At 47.4% G+C, this 16,777-nt stretch overlaps 1 protein-coding gene across 1 annotated transcript; it reads left to right on the top strand.

The window, feature by feature from the left end:
- Window positions 1–6: 6 nt before the first annotated feature.
- On the top strand, window positions 7–16,379 carry LOC147233629 (inhibin beta B chain-like). Its single transcript, XM_086148623.1, has 2 exons — window positions 7–4,503; window positions 11,486–16,379. Exons 1-2 carry the CDS (start codon window positions 4,119–4,121, stop codon window positions 12,259–12,261), a joined length of 1,161 nt encoding a protein of 386 aa, XP_086004749.1. The 5' UTR covers window positions 7–4,118; the 3' UTR covers window positions 12,262–16,379.
- Window positions 16,380–16,777: the final 398 nt, after the last annotated feature.

Raw genomic sequence — 16,777 nt, 5'->3', positions numbered from 1 at the left:
AAATAAAGCCACAAATCCGAGTTCCTTAACCTTATTTTATCATAAACGAGTACTATTTGTTCCCAGATGCAATAAACAAGTAGAAATATAAATGTACATTTGACTTAACAGCGCGCACGGCTACCTGTATTCATCCGAAGGTTGCACAATGAACGAGCTTGGAAATTTGAAACCGAGTGAGTCATCCTACTTTACAATTTGTTCGCTAGCCGGCAGAAAGTGCTGACAGGAAATGACGTCACGGAATTCCTTGTGTTTACGTTTAAGTTTGTTGTTTACGTTATCGGTCGGATCCAGCGAGAAGCAAAAGGGGCTTCAGTACGCTAATTAAACATTTAAAAAGCGATTCATATTTGCTCTTTCACATTTTAGAACAAGTGTTAAATTCACCCATGAGCTGACGCGCACACGCGTCCGTACAGGTACAGATTCAATTGTCTTTTTCTGTTTGTTAAAACTTAAATAATGTGGAAATGTTGCATGGTCCCTTCCTTTTTCCTACAATTTTAACAATCAACTTTTGTACATTTTTACAGAAATGTATAACAAATATATATATTTTCTCATAATCCCGTAAACGGTGTTTTATTGTGATTTCTTATTTGGTAACTTCCGTAGTTACCAAATATATTGGTCGAAAATTCATTTATTGTCGTCAGTCCGTGTTTTCAGTGAGCGGGTTGTTAAATTCAAACTTATTTTATGAAAAAGCGTTCCCCTCCCTCCGCCCCCAAAAGCTTTTTTATTTTAGCCATTCTTTTTCGATAACTCTTGTCAATAAAATGTCTGTACAAAATGTTTTCTGCTGCTTTAAAAACACAAGAAATATTCAGTAACACCCACTGTCTTGTATAATGTTGTCACTGAGTTGAGATTTAACACAAGAAATGTGCGAGAATTAATCATGAGAGCGCATTAAATGTGTATTAAAATGTATGATGGTTAATACTTACAAATTGATGATGACGGTGATTGTTGCTGCTACTGCTGTTTTTACCACCAAAGTAACTTGGAAAAGTTGAATATAAGAGCAAAAACAGCAAATAGAATTAAATGGAATTATTTTTTCTTGACATTATTACTGATATATTATCTTATTGTGTCATCCAACTTTCTTTGAAAATGTTTCCCTGAGGTGAAAGGATCCCCAGAAATAGAGGGGAAAGTCAGTGTCCCGAAAAGGCCGATTGTTTAGGACATGTAGTTTCAAAATGTGGACAAAAGATGGCGCTGCTCCTTTACTTGGCCTTCATGGCTCCTCTGCACAAAGAAAAGAGCTTCATTTCAAGTGAAACGTGTGTTGTCTTGTCCCCTCATTCGTGGAGCCAGCGCCGCTCCTGCAAATAATATCAGGGATCTGATAAAAAACAACCCCCCCAAAAAAACCAAGGTCAGTTGAGGAGTACTGCTTCCTGTTGTTTTGCCTATGATAATCACCAGCTGGGGGTCAAAGGTCACGGCCTGGCACCACGTCTGGCGTGGCCGCGACCTGATTTGGTTGGGAGTTTTTACTAACAAATGTTTGCCGACGGCCACGCTCACTTTCTGCGGCTGTGCGGATTTGACTTCCACTAAAAAGGCTTTTTTTTTTTTGTCGCGTGTCTGAACATGTGATTTGAGGGGTTTCGGAGGAGTCAGAATGGAGATTATAATACAAATCCAGGTGAGGAACCGAGGCGACATTGACCGAAGGCTTCGGCTCGACGCTCGCATCGTTGGCATTCCTCGGCATTGTTCGCTGAGCGAAGCGTCACGGAACATTTCAAGAGCTTTTTAAAGAAAAGCCGTTTTTCACACGAATGAAAGAAATCCACGGCGAAACCCCTGTGAGAAAATGAAACACCTCAAACCGCGCATCTGATATTCCCGAGGGGAGCCCGGCTCAGGTGATGCTCTCTGGCTTTCATTGTGTGTTTTATTATCTTTTAATGCCGCGCTTCACGGAGGGCGGCTTTTTAAAACTCCCCGAGCCGGCAGCTTTGTTTTTTTTTTTTATAGACTGTTAAAAACCAGCGGGTTCCCACTCGCATGAACGACTAAATCATGTCAGATTACAGAATAAAAGCACGGAAACGGCAGCAAACAACAATCGGGGAAAAAAAAAAAAAGCGGGGGCGAGCAGGTTTGACGCCCAATAAATAATGTTTATAAGGCTGTTTGAAATGTGTAAAGAGGTTATTTTCTTCAGGCGGCGCTCTGCCGGGTGACTGATGTGGTGTTTTGTGTCTCGGGCAGGAAACGCCAAACGTCGGGGGGGTTGGGGCGCCGAGCTTGTGTTTTGGGTCCGAAAATAGAAGTGGAGAACTGAGCGTTTGTGTCGGTGCCGTGAGAGCGGCGGCGTTACGCCGCGTTCATGTGTTTCAAGTTTCCGCTTTTGTATAAACACGATGTCAAAGACGCACATTTGATCAGATGTATTTTTCTTTAAGATCCTTCCAGCCGCACAAAAAGGAGGACGCTCGTTTCTTCTTGGTTTCTTTTTTACCCGAGCGCCTCCGGAAACTCCGTAAAAGTCGTATCGACGTTAAAAATCGATATTTCATTTTAAGTTAGCGGTTCGTCCATTTTCAGTTAGTCGTTTGGTCCTCGCTTGAAAATCTTCCTTCGAGCCGCCGTCCTGGACGGTGGATGAAGGAGAAGGCGAACGGCCGCAGCTTCGGTCCAGGCGTTTTCTGTAAGGAAAGATCAATAAATGTGTCGATCCTCATCTGGGAAATTCTTGCCACAGCAGCATAATAGTAACAGTGTCAATAAATATGAATATTCATATGAATAGAGAGATTAATATAAATATCCACATCCACCAATAAATAGACACCAGAGAAAACAACGACATCAAGGATAAGAATGGAAACAAAAAAACAGTCGGAGTGAAACTAGACGACCAAAACATAAACGGAGTGACGACTGCGACGACAAAAATAAAATAAACAAACAAAAATAGGCAGGATGTGAGCGGGCTGAGACCAGCGAGGATAAAAAAGATGAGATTCCAAGAAATTTGATTTCCAATATTTTATTGGGAATAAATCTAAAAATGTTAAACCGGTTTCATTAAAAAAAAAAAAAAGATCAGATTTCTGTCCCGAACTCTTCATCTCACTCAGGATCAGTAGATAATAAAGACTTTTAATTGTGTTTCTGTTCCACCAGATGTTTTCAGATCTGTTGATCTTATTTCTGACTATTTAAGTTGTGATCAAAACCTGTTCAATAACAATCCGATAAATAACCCGCTCATCTGCTCTGTGACTTCATCTCTTGACATTTTCTGAGCTTTAACCCGAGAACAGAATGCTTGGAGATGTTTGCAACAAAGTTCTGGAGCAGGAACCCCTCCTCCTTCTGCTGGGCTGATCCTGCTTCCAGCCTCGGAGGTCAGATATCTTCTGGACTCTGTGGATTCTCAGGCCACTTCTGAAGAAAAACTTTTTTTTTTTTTTTTAATTTTGTGGATGAAAACAGGAAACCATCCGTTTGCTGCGCCTCCACGTGGAATACCAATCACACACACACACACACACACACACACACACACACCACTCCCCCCACCCCCGTGTATAAACTCCTGGTGGTGAGCAGAGGCTCCTCCAGAGTCGCAGACATCCAGGATGGAGCCGCTCCTCGGCTCTCCTCCTCCTCCTCTTCCTCCTCCTCTCCCCCCATCCTCCACCTCCACCTCCTCCTCCGCTTCTTCTTCCTCCTCTTCTTCTTCTACTTCTTCTTCTTCTTCTTCTTCTTCTTCCTCTTCACGGCGCTTCGGACCTCCGACATCAGACCGACGCGCACGGCCTTGAGAGAGCCAGAGATGCTGGCCTGATGGTCCGAGGGATGGAGTCGGATCTTCTCGGACGTTTCCCGCCCGCCGGGACGAAGGCGCCCGCCGTGTTCCTCCACGCGTGACGCGACCGAGGAGAAGTTGCGCGGAGTCTGGAGCAGGATTCACCCGAGGAAGACCTCTCTAGGACCATGTAGAAGAGCGGCCCTCCACCTCCACCTCCGCGGTCTGAGTGAATGGAAGCACACAACCGTGCGCGTCAGACCTGAGCGGAGCCGCCGTGACGCGCGGACTTTCCACGGAAAGCGAGTGAAGAGGGGGGAAGAAGCGCGAACGGAAAATGAGGATCTGGCCGTTCGGACTGGCTCTCCTCGCGGTTTGCGTCCTCTCCGTGCGCCGCACCGCCGCGCAGGCGCGCTCGGAGCCCCGGGATACCTGCGCGTCCTGCGGCGCGGCGCGGCCCGCGGAGCCCGCGGAGCCCCCGCGGCTGAGCGTGGACTTCCTGGAGGCGGTGAAGAGGCACATCCTGACCCGGCTGCAGATGCGGGAGCGGCCCAACATCACGCACCCCGTGCCCAAGGCGGCCATGGTGACCGCGCTGCGGAAGCTGCACGCCGGGAAGCTGCGGGAGGACGGACGCCTGGAGATCCCCGAGCTGGACGGACACCCCATGAGCAACGAGGTGCTGGAGGAGAGCTCCGAGATCATCAGCTTCGCAGAGAAAGGTGTGTGCGTGTGCGTGTGGGTGTGTGTGTGTGTGCGTGGAGGTGGAGGTGGAGGTGGAGGTGGAGGTGGGGGGTTGACGAGATCAACGAGTGTGTCTCCTGTCCAGGTGACAGGGAGCCACCTGCACAGCAGAGGGGCGGGAGGCTGGAGGGGTTCTGATCACACACACACACACACACACACACACACACACACACACACACACACACACACAGATATACTAGCCTCTTTACCTTCTCAGTGCAAAATTAATATCTGATATCAGAAGTTCCACAACAGTGTTTCTGGTGCAAGGTACCGGGTTTTCACACACACACACACACACACACACACACACACACACACACACACACACACACACACACACATACATACTAGCTTCTTCACCTTCACAGTGCAAAACTTATATCTGAAATCAGGAGTTCCTCACCAGAGTGTTTCTGGTGCAAGGTACCAGGTTTTCACACACACACACACACACACACACATACACAGACATGCACACATGTGCACGCATGCGCACACACACTCACACACACACACTCACACACACACGTGATCATGAGCAGATGCGGGACACTTGTTGTCCGGAATGAGGAATCAGCTGCTCCTGTGTGTGTGTGTGTGTGTGTGTGTGTGTGTGTGTGTGTGTTGAACCTGGATGAGAAAAGACCTGCGGCTGATGTGGAACAGATGTTGATGGAATAAGAGCGCGAGAACATCTGGAAGGTCGCATCTCCCGGTGCCGTAGACTCAAATCTAACATTCAGCTCCGGCGCTCTTGTTGTTCCTCTGCAGTTTTGACGTTTTCCTCCAAGTTTAAAAATACCGTGGATGTCGGTGTTCCGGACCTCTGAGGAGGTCTTCACCGGCAGACGTGGGCGGCTCCTCCTCACCAGGACCCGGCGGGTTGTTGTTTTGTCGCGTTTGTGCACGGCGGCGACCCCCCCGCCCCCCCCCCAACCTGAAACGCTCCTTTTGGCTTCCCTCGCCTTTTTCCGTGAAAAACCAAAACATCAGCGCCCGCTGGGAGCCTTTCACCGCCTCCCCCCGGGAGCGGTGGGGGGTCGGCCCCGCGCAGCAGGCCTTCCACCTCGCCATCGTCCGCCGCTGCCAGTTGGCGGCATTAGCGGCGTTGAGCGACTGCCAGAGGAGGGGGGTTGGCGAGGGGGGGGGCGTCCGTCCACGGGCCCCCGGAGGAGCCTTCCGCTCCACGGCGGCTGAAAATGATCAGCACCTGCTTTGCCCGCGACTGTGTGTGTGTGTGTGTGTGTGTGTGTGCTGACAGTAACATGCACATACACAAAACTCCCAACCCTGCCTTCATCTCCACCAATGTGTGTGTGTGTGTGTGTGTGTGTGTGAACCCTCTAAGTATAAGGTCAGAACTTTTGTGGAGGCCGAAGTGCAGCCTGAATGCAGATTGACGTGCTCCGGCCTGTTAGGATTCTTTTTGTGTGTGTGTGTGTGTGTGTGTGTGTGTGTGTGTGTGTGTGCGCACGTGTCTCCAAACTGTCAAGGCCGCCGTAAATGCTGGCCTGATTTTCAGCGAGCTCCGCCTCCGCGTCCAGTTCCGCCCGGCCGTCCTTCCTCCGCAAGTCGCATGTTGACCTTCCCAATAATTCTAACTTCTTTACCCCGCCAAACCCGGGTCACGTGATTCGTGGGATCGAATCGGATTGGCCGCTGACGGTTGGCGGGAGCCCCCCCCCCCCCTTCTTTCTGCAGGAGCCGTCCGACGGGCCTCACGTGGTTTGGGTTGAGATAATGATCCTGTGGTGTCGTGACAAATACCGCTATTTAGCCAGGGGTTGTCGGGGCTGTCGGGGGTTTGCGGCCTGTCAGGCAGGAATGCGTGCGTTCTGGCGGTCGGTCGGGATTCATCCTCGCTTCTCCTCGCGCCTGATTCATCCAAAAGGAGCGTGTGTGACACGAAACGCGTCATTGTTTTTGAGCGTTTGCGTTCCCGATGCAAAGCCGGGTCTATTCTGAAAAAAACACCCCTGACCGGGAGTGTGTTTCAAATACACTTGTCGCACGAATGGCAGCAAAAACAAAAAAGCTCAGGAGTGGATGAAGCTTCTATGAGATGTTTTTGTTTGTAAATAAATGGATAAATAAGTGGTCGGTGCTCCCGCTCACAGCGAGGAGGATCGAGCGGGGTTCGCAGGAGTGGATTTCCTCCGGCTTCTCCGGTTTCCTTCCACGGTCCACAAACACGCAGTTGGACTAAATTGTAAAATGGCGCAGATATTCCACGGAGAGCCAACGGTTGTTGTGTCCATATGAGCTCCAACCCAGAGTGCAGGATATAAGATACCAAAATGAATAAATGAAAGCCGTTGCCGACAATTTTAAAGCCTTAAAACACGAGGGCCACATCAGCATCACGGTCGCCCTCAAAGGGCCAAGTGGAACGCAAACAGTAGAAATATAACTAAAATGTCATGTAAAATAAATGAAACAACTCCTTCATGTTCAATTGCTCTGAATTTATAGCTCATTCAAATCCAAAATGTTACATATGCCTTCCATCTGCATCCACTTTTCTCTATTCTGGACATTTAAAGGCCATTTGTAGTTTTAACTAAATGTGGATTCACCGCAATGTGATGGTTGTGATCGGCTTGAGCGATGGGAAATGTGGTTTCTGGTCAAAGCACGCGTTTGACTTATTTATTTGAATCGGACCTTTTAAGACGTTCTCACGTTCCACATAAAATGACGTGGCGGGCCACATTTGGCCCGCGGACCTTGAGTTTGACACGTGCGCTTTAAAACATACAAAGGTAATAAGCGGGTCTTGATGTTCTGACCCACATCCTCTCCAGAGGCCGAACCCGATTGGCCCGTCTTCTTGGCAGCGCCAGAAGGAAAAATTAGCGCCACCTACAGCGAATCCAGCGTATATTTGTTATTAAATCACGCGCAGACACAAAACGTGCCATTAATGAGATGAGATGAGAACAACTTTATTAATCCCCAAGGAAATTGAGGAAATTGTTGTGCCAGAGTTTCAAGTAAAAAAAACATAACAGTAATAGATAATAGTAGAAAGGAGGAAGAATAAGAAATATAATGAAATATGAATGGTCTTAACTGTTAGCAGTGACTACAAAGATTGAAGATTCCCTGCGGCTGAGGGAAGAGGAATTAAAAATTATTTGAATGTGTGTGATCCCGATGCAAACACACTCCCGACTGGAAGTGTGTGTGTGTGTGTGTGTGTGTGTGTGTGTGTGTCCCCTCAAACACACACTTGTCGCACCAACGCGACAAAACACGGACGCGTCGGGTCCGTGTTTTCCCACAATGTGGCTGCTCGTCTGTGGAAAACAACATCCACGCCGGAACTGTCAATTCAGTGTTCCGCTCCATTTGGCCCCCCCGGGTATCTTCATCGGGGGAACCTCCACCCTCCATGTTCACCGACGTGCAGGAGGCCGCGGCCGCTGCGCACGTCGGGACCCGTCCGGGACGGTCTTCGGCCGGTCGGAGGAATTACCAGACGCGCGTTCTCGTCCAAATCTTCTCGTCGTGGCGACCGGACTTGAATTTCTTCACTTGAAGACGGCTCACCGAGAAGAAGAAGTGAGGCGACCTCCGGGATGACGGCTGGAACGTCTTCAGGTGAAGAACTTCAAGTCAAGAGTTCACCTGAGAGTGTGTGTTGTATTTTTAAATAGATGTTCCATGACCTTCTCCGCGTGACCCCGAGTGACCCCATCGGAGTCGTATCCGGAGAGATTCCTCTTCATTAACGGAAAATTAGACCCGCAAACACGCCGGTCCATCAGATTGTGGATTATTTTTATTTACATATTTGGAGAACAATGTTTTTTTAGTGACCGATGAGCTCTGGTTTGGAGACGTTTTTGCAAAATTTTTAATCGATCATTTCTGTCGAAATGAAATGAGGGGGACGTGACGCCGATGCGACATTTTCGCAAAAGAATCGGCGCAAAAAAAAAAAAAAAAAAAAAAAAAGGGAACAATGCGAAGAATGATACATGAAGATAATAACTAAGAAAACATTCGGCGGTAAATAGCGGGTGCGCGGCTCCTCCTCGCAACAACACCCTGAGGGCCTCCTCCAGCTGGTCCGGCCCGAGAGGACCATAAACCTCCTCCTTTGGTGGGTTCTCTACATGTTCCTCTCTGAAGCCGTGCAGCAGATGAGCTGAGCTCCTTGAGTCTTTCAGGGAAGCGTTCGTTCGTTCTCAACCGTTCCTCCGTTCGCCGCTTTTCGGTCAACCTCCTGTGTGTTTTTGGAAAGCAGGAAAACGCGGTGCAGATCCGAGGCAGCGCAAGCAAACTCCACGCCGAGAAGCCTCCTGGTGGACTTCCTGCCGTTTTCCGGTGTTAACGCAAAACAAAAAGAATCCGCGATAAAGGGCGACGGATACCAACACCGGTTTGTTTCTGGAGTGTGCGACCGACCGAGTTTCATCACATCATCAATTACCCGGGAGCATCTGTTCAACATCTAAACGCTCCCCCGGCTCGCAGCGAGACCAAGCCGCTCCGGGCGACGATTTCAAACACATGCGCCGCGAGAAGGTCTCCTCTGGCCGTAACTCAGCCGAGTCCCGGAGAAACTTCTCTCCGAGAGGTTCGTCCTCCTTCCGGCCCCTTTGAATCAAACGGCGGTGAAATGTAGGGGGAAAAAAAAAGGAGCCCACTTGTTGCGGGAGCTTTCAGAGAGACGGCTAATGTCATGGAAATGCTGCTCCTGCGCCTTCGTTCTCCCCGTGGCGGCCCGGCCACACGCTCCCAGGCCTTTTTGTCGTTATACGTGGCCTCCGGAACGTCCCGTTGGCGGCGGGGAGGAGGAGGGATCGCAACCCCGCTACGTCCTCGCTTAACTTAGTCAGCGGGAAATGCGGTCGAGAGCGACGGCGGCGTCTCGCTCCCGCGGAGGCGTCCGCTAGCGGATGGCGCCGCATGGATAACTGACACGGGGGGCCGTAAATACGGCCGGGAGAGAAGAAAAGCAGGGATTTGTGAGCGTGACCTCGACGTAAATGTCGGATTCTTGGCGTCACGATGTTTTCGGGGGTTCGACTGGAACCTCGCCGACGAGGAGGACGGACCTTTGGTGTGTGTGAAGCCTCGTGTTGGTGTGGACCAAAACAAAATTAGACAAAAAAACAGGCTGAGGGGTCCCTTTGTGATTCTCATCACCATGAACTTTATGGGTACACACGCACACACACACACACACGCACACACACACACGCACACACACACACACACACTATATATATACATATATATACACACACACACACACACACACACATATATATGCATATATATATATTTATATATATATAAACACACACACACACATATATATGTATATATATATTTATACACACACAGACACTATATATATTTATACGCACAAACACAAACACACACACACACACACACACACAAACACAAACACACTATATTTATATACATATATATATATATATATATATTCATACACACACACACACACACACACATGCACACTATGTACAGGACTGTCTCGGAAAATTAGAATTTGGTGATAAAGTTCTTTATCTCCTGTAATGCAATTAAAACAACAAAAGATACTTTTTCATGATATTCTAATATTTTGAGATAGGATTTTTGAGTTTTCTTAAGATGTAAGCCATAATCAGCAATATTAGAATAATAAAAGGCTTGCAATATTTCATTCGATTTGTGATGAATCCAGAATGTATGACATTTTTGTTTTTGTCATTGCATTACAGAAGATAAAGAACTTTATAACAATATTCTAATTGTCTGAGACAGTCCTGTATATATATTTATACACACAAACGCATACACATTTATAAAGTGTATATATACATATGTTTGTTTGCTTATCCAGACATATACATACACATACATATATACATACAACATATATATATATACACCTATATAAAAACATTACAAACACAGTATATATATGTTTACATATATACACACATATACTCTCAGAAGCACACATACATTTAATATATATACATATATGTGTATGTATATATGCACATATATACTTAATACACAAACATACATACAGGATATTTATATGTATTTGTTTATATATAAGCATGTGTTTTCAGAGTAAAGGGGGTACAAAGAGTCCCCTTCCTTGGGAGTCTCCTCATGAGTTCCAGGAGCTCCTCTTGGACCTCCTCCCAGGGAGCATTTGGAAATAACCCTGTTGTTGCCATGGAGGGATCACTGCAGGTTCTTCTGGGACGTTTTTTGACGTTCGCGAGAAAACAAGCTAAGAATCTCCAGATGGAAGCTCGGTCCGAGGGATGAACTTACCGGGACGGCGCCGCTGGTTGTGTTTTAAGCTGGATGCGCCGCAACCGAGGGCGTAACGTGCGGTTTCGGCCGAAGAAAGGGAATCACTCGGTCAGTCGGACCGGTTTGCGAAGGCGGCACTTGGAGGCCACGAGGTTTTTACGCATCAGAACGAGATACAAGATCTCATCAGCAGAGATAATAGACGGCTTCAATTCTGCACCGCCGACCAACGTGCGATAACTTGGATTTGTGCAGCTGGAAACAAACGAGCTAAAGAGTTCCCACGTTCACGCCGGGCCTGCAGGGATTCAGGCTTGAAGAAAAAAAAAAGAAAAAAAAAAGGTGACGTGATCCACATTATCTTCGTGTTGGAATGCGACGATGGAAAAAAAAAAAAGAAGTTGTTTTTGAAGTGGAAGGAGGGAAGAAAAAAAACAGAATTGGGGCTTCGACTTCAAAAGTCTGCTGTGGGAGACGTTTCTCCACGAATAAGACGTGATGTTGCAGACAAACAACAGGTTACGTGGTCACTCTCTTCCCACGATGCGCCTGAATGACTTCAGAAGAGGAAAATTTGATGTTCTGAGACTCTTTTTTTTTTTTTTTTTGGTCAGGTTTTTTTTGGAGAAACGTTAACCTTCTACCTTGTGTTTATTGCAGACGACATGGTCACATCCAAGTCCAGCCTGTTCTTCCTGATCTCCAGCGAGGGCAACCAGAACCTGCAGGTGACGCAGGCCACCCTCTGGCTCTACTTCAAGCTGCTGCCGCCCCCGGTGGAGATGCGGTCCAGGCGGAAGGTGACGGTGAAGGTGTACTACCAGGAGCCCGGCCTCGGCAGCAAGTGGAACTTGGTGGAGAAGCGCGTGGAGTTGAAGCGCAGCGGCTGGCACACCTTCGTTCTGACGGACGCCGTGCGGTTGGTCTTTGAGAAAGGCGACCGGCGCCAGAACCTGGACGTGCGCTGCGACGGCTGCGAGGCGGACGGGGTTCTTCCGGTGCTCCTCAACCGCAACGACGAGTCGCACCGGCCCTTCCTGGTGGTGCGGGCGCGGCAGGCGGACAGCAAACACCGCATCCGCAAGAGGGGGCTGGAGTGCGACGGCAGCAGCAGCTTGTGCTGCCGCCAGCAGTTCTACATTGACTTCCGCCTGATCGGCTGGAATGACTGGATCATCGCGCCGTCGGGCTACTTTGGGAACTACTGCGAGGGGAACTGCCCGGCCTACATGGCGGGAGTCCCGGGTTCGGCCTCGTCCTTCCACACGGCCGTGGTGAACCAGTACCGCATGCGAGGGATGAGCCCGGGCTCCATGAACTCCTGCTGCATCCCCACCAAGCTCAGCACCATGTCCATGCTCTACTTCGACGACGAGTACAACATCGTCAAGCGGGACGTTCCCAACATGATCGTGGAGGAGTGCGGCTGCGCTTGAGCGTGTTAAACTCCGGTTTATTTAAGGTGGAACTGAGGTACGGTTTCACGCTACTCCGACAAAATAAGAAAAAAAAAAAAAATTACTATTTATAGACAAAGGAGAAAACATGCACAACCTCATCCTCAGATATCTACACCGTCATGTATGCCTGCACAAAACTTGTACATATATTTATGTTTGTTGATATATTTTCGTTATATTCTCTGCTGGAAGTGTTTGTCTCTTTCAAAGGGAAACGAAGAGGTCTCTTCCAGATCTTCTCTCTACGAAACAATCAATATCTCCATGAAATATCTTTAAGATAGCGAGGATCTGGTTCAAGACTTATATAACCTACTAGCCTTTAAAGTGCAGCATTATACGATGTAAATTTTTGCTGTCAGTCGTTTTCTTAGAGCAGGTGCCACTTGTTTAGAAGTGAGTATCTCATTTTGGAACCAGACGAGAGGCGTCAGGAGCCTTACGTGAGTCACCGAGAGAAATGTGATTCAGCTACGCCTCTTTCCAGTAGAAGAAGGTGGGACCGGCACTAAAAATGTCCGGTCGAGCTTCTCCAACACGCAGCACTTCCTTTCCGATTAACTGTCCGCGTAAAAAGAAGAGAAAAAAAAAAAGGCTTCTTTGAATCGTTCACAAATAGTACAATGTCATCAGCGAAGAGAATGAGGATTTCATTCGAGCGAAAGCTCACATGCCTTACGACCAGGGCGCTTGCGTTAAAAAGGAAATTATTCGTCGTCGAGGGAGCGGTAGGTCGCCCCCCCCAACCACCCTTCCAGCCCCCCCGGTGGCAAAAACGAGACGCGTCGTCACGGTGATCAACCAGCTGTCGAAGGATTACTACTGGAGGTTAATCCCGGAGGTTGTCAGGGGAACCGAGAGGGGCTTCAGACACGATCGGCAATGAGTAATTGCTGCCATAATGATCGATAATTTACGCCTTTAAATTATAGGAATGTTTTTCTAATGAATGACGTCACTCAAATTGAAAAAAAAGAAAAATCAGTCTCACGGGAAACATGAGAAATAACCTTTTGACAGCGCACGACGTAATGCGGCGCGAACGTTACGCGGCGAGGCGGTCACATGGTGGATGCGAACGCCGTTTTGAGGTTTGAAACACACTTTGGACAATCAGACGCTGTCGTTTATCAACGCCGAGCCCGGCCAGGTAGTTTTATCCTCCCGTTGCTCTTCGGGAAATTTCCAAAAAGAGGGAGATGCGTTGAAGGCCGGGTATTTTCACGCAGACCAAGATGGCGGTGTTTTCTACGCTCACCGCCGTGCTTTATGTGCCTAACCTTTACCGTCATCTCCCTTCGCCCGCCTCCAACGCCATTCCAATCAGTACAATAGCCGTCGAAAAGAAAATCAATCTATATTTATGTTATTCACTGGGGGGGGTGAGTCCTCATCAAAATGAGGACTTGTTTCATTTGATTAAAATACTCGCGAAATCCTTCATCACTGTTCTGACATTCATTGGATAATTACGAATGTAATTTAATATTCCGATTCACTGATGGCATTTTCAGCCTTTCTGATTACGGGGGGGGGGGGGGGAGTAAAATAAAAAAAAAAAAAAGATATTTATATGAGATAAAATTAAAATGTGACAAGATGAAAGAGGATCGTGTCAAAAATTTAGAAAATTAAATGAAATAAATCACAATGAAATGATGCAATTATTTGAGGGAAAAACATGAGGGAAAAAAAAAACGGAAATGAAAGAAAATCGAATGTCATTTTGATATGATGTTTCTTCTGCCTCGATGTGTTTCCGGGTCAGATCGCCGAGACTTGATCCTTTTTTTTTTTTATTTCTTTTCTTTTTTTTTAATACGTTATTAAACCAAAATATGCCCAGATATCAGGTCTGTGTTGATCAGCATCCCTTCAGATGAGGATCTGAGGAGTATGGAGGGTCGACCCGGAGTCCACAACGCCAAGACGGTCGTGGAATGTAGATTTAACGCTCATATTACGTTAAGGGTCAATTTCACCCATTGGGTCAATGGGTGAAATGGGTCAAATTGACCCTTAACATAATATGAGGGTTAAAAACATCACGAATTCAAAGACGCGACCATCAACCCGAGCTTCATATTCCACCGATCTCGCAGACAGTTTGTATTTCGTATTCATCGTGTACTTCCGTGGAATCGAGTACGTTTGGGCGCGGCTAAAAGCAGCCTCGGCTTCCTCGCTCGGCCGCCCGAGAGCGTGACGAGTATCCTCGACGGTCCGGTTCGGCGAATTTCACGAATCGGAACGATCGGTTCTGACCCGAGCAAACGCTTTCCAGATGAGTCCGAAGGGTCTCCTCTTCGCAACAACAGCACTCGCGGATTTTGAATGCCTTTAACAAGCCCTCGGCGGCGCTCCCGTCGCTAACGAAACAAGTGCCGCATGAGCTATGCAATGTATAGGTTTTAGCCGAACTCCGCTCAGACGGTCAGCAATACTTGAAATGCACGCGCGGCCGATACATTCGTCGGCCGACGGTTGATTCGCCATTTCTGGAAAAAGGCTTCCGGGAGGGGTTCTTGTAATAGGTGGTCGTCAATGAGCTTCTCGTGAGGTGAAAAGATGCTAACTAACATCCAACTGCACCGGGATAACATTAGAATCTGTGTTTTCGGGCATCGGTTTGAGCTCGGGAGATAAACCTTCTCCAATGGTGTCGGAGGCATTTGCTTCATCCGTCAGGTGCGCGTAGCTTTACCGAGAGGAATACATGCTTTTTTAACAAACGCACTTATCAACACTTGCACGTGGTCGAGTTCAAGGCAAACTTGCGCTTATTTAAGTCCCCAGTCCTTTTCTATTAAGCTGACATTTAACCGTCAGGCACTTATTAACGTCCATATGTTAAATAGAATATTAAATATTACAACCTTTGACTTTTCCCCCTTTTTCTTTGAATTAAAATAGATAAATAATAAAAAAAAAATGCAAGATGTTCTTCTGATAGAAGAATCCGTCAATTCAATTTTGACGTGAAAATAATTCCGGAGTTGAGCGACGTGCAGGATTAGCGCCAGGCGCTTTGCAACACTTTCATCAACTAAAAAACAAAAAAAACATTCGCTTTCACTAAAATCGATGGACAGGTTTTGATCCCGGAAGCGATGACGGACGGTCGTCCTCGGGGACGACGCTTATTAAAAGAACCTCAAGGTGCTCGCGGCCACGTCCGGAACCCGGCGCGCGGAGCGGTGATAATCGAGATTGAAACAAAAAAAAAAAAAAAAAAAAACGAAACGAACCGGATGACTCGGAACGAATGTGTCCCGGTGGACGTTCCCGCTCGGCCCGCTCTAACACACTTTCAGACACACTTTCAGTCACTTTGACATCACTTTGATATTTCCAGGTTAAACGTTTCACCGGATCTTCCCACGAGCCCGACGCGTTCCGCTCTCCTTCCCGGTTCCAGGGCGCCCAGACCTGGGTCATTACATCACCCCCCTCCATCCCACTCCCTCACCCTCCTAGGCTCCTGGGCTCTTAGCCTCCTAGGCTCCAACCCTTCCGATGGCCGCTGTCGCCTTTCGCCCGTTCTTTCGCGGTGGAAGTTTGTTGGAATATTTGCACTGAGGAGTTTTGCGTGACCAGTACTAAGACTCAATAGAAACTGCCATTGAAGTAAAAAAAATAGATACAAAAAAAAAAAAAGTTATTTTTATAGAATCCTGATTGAGATCTGTTCAAATGTATTCTACCTGATGATGGAACCAAAGAGGCCGATGGGTTTAGCCGTTGCGCGACGGGCGTGTCGCCATGGTTTTGTTGTTGTAAAATACTTTGACGGTTCAAAAGAGGCCTAAACACTGTATCAGGGTATAAATATCACTCTCATCAGCTTCAGCTCCTCTTTTTTTCTACCTAGACATGGAATATTTCATATTTTTTAATCAAATTACTCAAATATTCCTAGTTTTCTCTTTTTTTTTTTCCGCTGTTTTGTTTCCATTAGCTCTCATTCCGGAGTCGTTTAGAGTAAAAGCACACGCCATTTGGATCCCCCGTACAGTCCATGTAACATATGAATATGCTTTTTGAAATATTTTGTTCTTTGTAATTGTCGGAAAAATAAATTTCTTATTACCAAACGTCAGGGGGGGAGAGCCGTTGTTGTCGTGTTGTGCGTCTCGAGTGCATCTGCTAAAAAAAAAGAAAAAAATATGAAATAAACTGCATTTTTTGGGCTTTGTCCGAGTTGAAATATATTGCAGAGAAAACAGGCGAGGTTCGCCCACACCAGAGGAGGCCGGCGAGAAGATCTTCTGTGTGTGAGGAGACTTTGGACCAGAACACTTACAAACATACAAAGCAGAACCTCAACACCTCACTGGAGACGTTCATGCTGCCCATGCAGGAGAGTCCTGACCCTGGCATCCATCCATCCATCCATCCATCCATCCATCCATCCATCCATCCATCCATCATCCATCCATCATCCATCCATCCATCATCCATCCATCATCCATCCATCCGTCCATCCATCTGT

The sequence above is a fragment of the Fistularia commersonii genome, chromosome 6 (genome assembly GCF_037954325.1).
Source record: "Fistularia commersonii isolate RoL2024-O1a breed Wild chromosome 6, RoL_Fcom_v1.0, whole genome shotgun sequence".
NCBI lineage: Eukaryota > Metazoa > Chordata > Actinopteri > Syngnathiformes > Fistulariidae > Fistularia > Fistularia commersonii.
Note: the sequence above shows the minus strand (reverse complement) of the source record. Positions and strands in the feature narration are given on the sequence as shown.

Bases quoted from the DNA above. Each gene is read 5' to 3' on its own strand.
- LOC147233629 (XM_086148623.1), top strand. From the start codon at position 4,119: ATGAGGATCTGGCCGTTCGGACTGGCTCTCCTCGCGGTTTGCGTCCTC. The intron at 4,504-11,485 runs GTGTGTGCGTGT...TGTTTATTGCAG, and splicing joins CATCAGCTTCGCAGAGAAAG to ACGACATGGTCACATCCAAG.